This window comes from Triticum aestivum, chromosome 2B (assembly GCF_018294505.1).
Source record: "Triticum aestivum cultivar Chinese Spring chromosome 2B, IWGSC CS RefSeq v2.1, whole genome shotgun sequence".
Taxonomy (NCBI): domain Eukaryota; kingdom Viridiplantae; phylum Streptophyta; class Magnoliopsida; order Poales; family Poaceae; genus Triticum; species Triticum aestivum.
The window spans coordinates 39,326,683-39,330,770 of NC_057798.1; the positions used below are offsets into that span (position 1 = coordinate 39,326,683).

A 4,088-nucleotide genomic window follows, 5' to 3' on the forward strand; every position below is an offset into this window, starting at 1 on the left:
AATACAAAGTGAACATTTTCTAACACGCAAAGAATTTTCCAAAAATATCATGAACTTTAAAAAAAAATGTGCGAATATTTCTTAAGTGTTTATGATCTTTTTTTAATGTCATAATTTTTTTATATGTTATGAACATTTTTAAAAACTGCGCGATCAAAGTTTTTCACTTGAAGACCATTTTATAAAAAAAAATCACGAAACATATTTTCAAACTCGTGAACGTTTCTTAAATTTCACGAATAGCCTGGAATGGTACAAATATTATTTAAAGATTGCGCGAAAAAACTCTAGATTTTCCTAACACTTCATAAAAAGACCATGACCGTATTTCTAAACACGCCAACGTCCTGAAAACTACAGGAACATATTTGTTTTTGAATTGGTACAAACATTTTACAATCTTTTATGCTGTATGATCACTTTTTTAAAATGATATCAATATAGGTTTAATGCGTGGACAGTGTTTTTGAATGAGGTGAACACTTTTGCAAATTACATGAACAATTTGTTACATTTCTTGAACATTTAAGGAATACTATACATGCTGCTGTTGAGCGCTGGCCCATGGACTCAGTCGCTTGAGCACTAACACCCCGCGGTCCTCCCCCAACCACCGCTCCTCCGCTCGTGCTGATGGCGGCGGCGATCCGGTCCCTCCTCCGCAAGGCGGCGCCGTCCCTCGGCCGCGGGTCGCCGGCCCTCGGCCGCATGTCGCCGGTGGTGCAGGGGCTTTCGCCGGCGGCGCGCCTCCTCTCAACGACGGTACGTGCCAAACCCTAGCCGCCGCCGCCGCCGCCGCCGGGTCCCTTCCCCCCTCTCCCTCCTCCCTCGCCGCCCGTCGCCCGCGCCTCGCCGAAGCTAGCCGTCTCCACGAGCAGGTACTGGTGGTTGCTGCTGCCGCTGCTACTGCTGGTGGGCGACGCCGACGCCCCCATCTCTGCCGCTGACGGCTGCCCCCGCCTCTGATCCTGCGAGTAGGAGTAACCTTTGATCCAGCCAAATTGTTGTATAAACTCCTAATCTATGATCTGACAGCTGAAATTTGCAGTGAAATTGTATTGAAATACTTGGCAGTAATTGACTGATTATAGATAATCTAGCAGATGTTATTCCCAGGTCATGTGATTCAAAACATTCACAAATCAGAAAATTTGGTCCTCCCGTTAACTGAAGAATTCTTCAGTTCTGGGACAGTGTGGATTATTGTTTCCCAAATCAGAATTCTGCAGTTCTGGCAATACTGTACTCCATTGCAACTTCTTTGTGAATTTCTAGTATTTGTAATAGTACTTACTAATGTCCTTCAAATTTTTTATAGGGGGGACAAGTGGCTTATTCTGATGATGATAAAACGCTGGCCAAACAGCGTGAGGAAATAAAGCGCATGACTGCTGAGTTTGATGCGAGCATGCTGGAGATCCGCAAGAATTTGGATGCTATGGATGAAATTGAGAGGTAAATACCTTTGTACCACCATAGTATACAACTGGACGAGCATTTTTGTAATTTTTATGCTCAATACTGTTTCTGAACACTATTGAGTTTTCACACAAAAACAGTTAACTTGTTTTGGATCAGAATATAAAATAAATCCCTCCCAAGTTTATGCGTGTATGGGGTGTGGCCGATCGATGGGGTGCCGTGCTTGCTGCGGGTATGCGCTGGTCATGGGGTTTGTGTCAGGTCGGTTTGGGAGGGGCCCGGTTTTTTCAGCGGTGCTCTGATTGTCTTGCTGGTCCCTTTGGTGAGAAAATTTTGCTGCTGCGTACCCGTCGTCCCTTTCTCTCCTGCGTGGTGGACCTGGGGCTTCGATTGGATCCGACTGATTATTGTTGCTACCTTCTGTGTCCAATCTTGGTGTGTGTTCTTTCAGATGTTAACCATATGGTTTAATCTGCAGTAATTTATTTTCTGTGATGTCTGTGTATTTAAGTCTCTTTCTTCGTCTGTTATGGCTGAAAGAGATGGCCATCCATCTTCCGCTGTTAGAAAGCGGCGTAGTATGCTGTTTAGTTTCTATATGTGTGTTCCGTTGTGTGGTTTTGGCCGTGCTTTCATGCGTGTCTGCTCCTTCAATAGTAGCAGTTTCTGGGAACAGCGATTCTTTTCCTGGCAGCAGCAGTGCTGCAAGGACTGTTTGTCCTTGATTGGCTGCCAGTGTTGTTATGGTTCATGCTCTGCTGGTGGTCACTAATCGACCTGCTGGTATATGTTTATTTGATTTTTGTTCTATGTGTATTCATGGTACATATGTGCATTGGGTTGGGCTGATCATAGGTTGTTATAGGCGATCCATTTTCCCCTTATGTGTCCGCTCAGATGGCTAGAGAGAATTGCATGAAGTGGCGGATTCGGCGCAGGCTTCATCTCTTTGGTGAACTCTTCCTTCTGCGTTGGTTGTAGGTGCTTTCCTTTTGGATCTGTTGGGCTCAGTCTTCCTGTTGGTATTTTTGGATGTTTTACTGCTGTTCTAGGTGTACAGGTGCCGAGATTCACTGTTGGCTGGGTTCCTTATATGTCTAGACAGTATGTGGCTTATTTGAAAGGTTAGCCAGGGGTATCTTTGTTGTTGTGTCCGTGCTTTGTGGTCGCTTCTTTGGTTGCCGGGTTTATTTCGATCTGATTGTCCGCAATTCTGGTCGTCGTGTTTTGGTTGTAGCCTCTTATAGGAAGAGGAATTACCTTGGCGGTATAGATTATACTTGCTCCTATTGTGGTGCTGTTATTTGGTTTGAAGAAAGGGCGACACATCTTAGCTCTTTGTCTCAGAGAAGCATATTTCATAATCTTTGTTGTAAACGGGGTAATGTGAAGCTGAAAAAGCATCGGCCCTGGCCTGCTCCTTTGAATGAATGAGCTGATGAGGTTTTAATGGTGGACCTCGATCAAATTCTTTTATGCGTCTTATCAGATCTTATTTGATGTTTGCTTTTACTTCTCTTGGAGCGAAGGTTGATGATAGCATAAATGTGGGTCAGGGTGTCTACATACTTAAAATAAATGGTGTTGCCTACCATCGGATAGGTTCGTTGGTGCCGCCAAGGGGTGTGTCACCAAAGTTTGCGCAACTCTATATCTATGATACTGAGAATGAGTTGGTTAAGCAGTTCAGGATGCTTTGGGTTTCCTGTGAGTGACTTGAGTCACCTGCTTCAGGTTCTATTAGTATTAGCATTGTTGGATCTGGTACAATATATGTGTTGCAGAATGTCTATTGAAATAGTGCTCTCATGTTTATTCAGCAGACTCTAGTCTTGTTTTTTAGACGCAAAGTAGGACTCCTGTGATGAACTTTGTGTGAATTGTGACTTGCCTGAGACAAACCTAGTTGCAGAATGTATATAGTACCTCTGTAACTTTATATAAGATGTTTTTTGATTATTTGAAAGTGTCAAAAAACGTCTTATGTTTTGACACGGAGGGAGTAATACTTTAAAAGTAAAAAGTGATACCTTTTTATCTTCTAACTAATTTAATTGCCCTTATGTTCAGGCGGAGTGCGGAGGACTATGAGAAGTTCCGTAAGAAGCTAAACAATATTGAGAAAGCATGCAATGTTGCTTTGATCGTGCTGGTGCCTAGCACTGTTCTGCTTTTTATGTCACTGTAGTATCATCTCTATTAGTTGGTTATAAGAAACCCTTATTTAACTAGTGGGTTAAGAAACCCTACCTTCAGAACTCTATGTGTTGTAGTGATCCAGCTTTGGACTTTGCATTGCATCTTAATGAACGCATAATGGTGAGCAGACTCGTTATATTTTCAGTTCCACATATCTAGATACATCCATACGTGCGACAAGTAATTCGGAACGGAGGGAGTATGAGATCAAGGTCTCATTTATACTACATATCTGCTCAATGCTTGCAGTAGAAAGCTTTTCTCATTGTTTTGTGGCAGGAGCTGATATTTTCTTATTTATTTACTTTTCCTGTTGGGGAGACTTTGATGCTACCTCCGTTGGGCCTACCAAAATGTCGTATATTTTAGAACGGAGGTAATAGATGTTATTGGTCATTTCTCATTTGGTTGAAGCTTAGCATTGGCCACTTCAGTGCCCGCTTGGAATATCGTTTTCCCTCTGTACA

The 4,088-nt window shown here is 42.9% G+C and overlaps 1 protein-coding gene across 1 annotated transcript; it reads left to right on the plus strand.

Moving 5' to 3' along the window:
- The first annotated feature begins 528 nt into the window (after positions 1–528).
- On the plus strand, positions 529–3,765 carry LOC123043343 (uncharacterized). Its single transcript, XM_044465761.1, has 3 exons — positions 529–762; positions 1,319–1,455; positions 3,493–3,765. Exons 1-3 carry the CDS (start codon positions 634–636, stop codon positions 3,608–3,610), a joined length of 384 nt encoding a protein of 127 aa, XP_044321696.1. The 5' UTR covers positions 529–633; the 3' UTR covers positions 3,611–3,765.
- Positions 3,766–4,088: the final 323 nt, after the last annotated feature.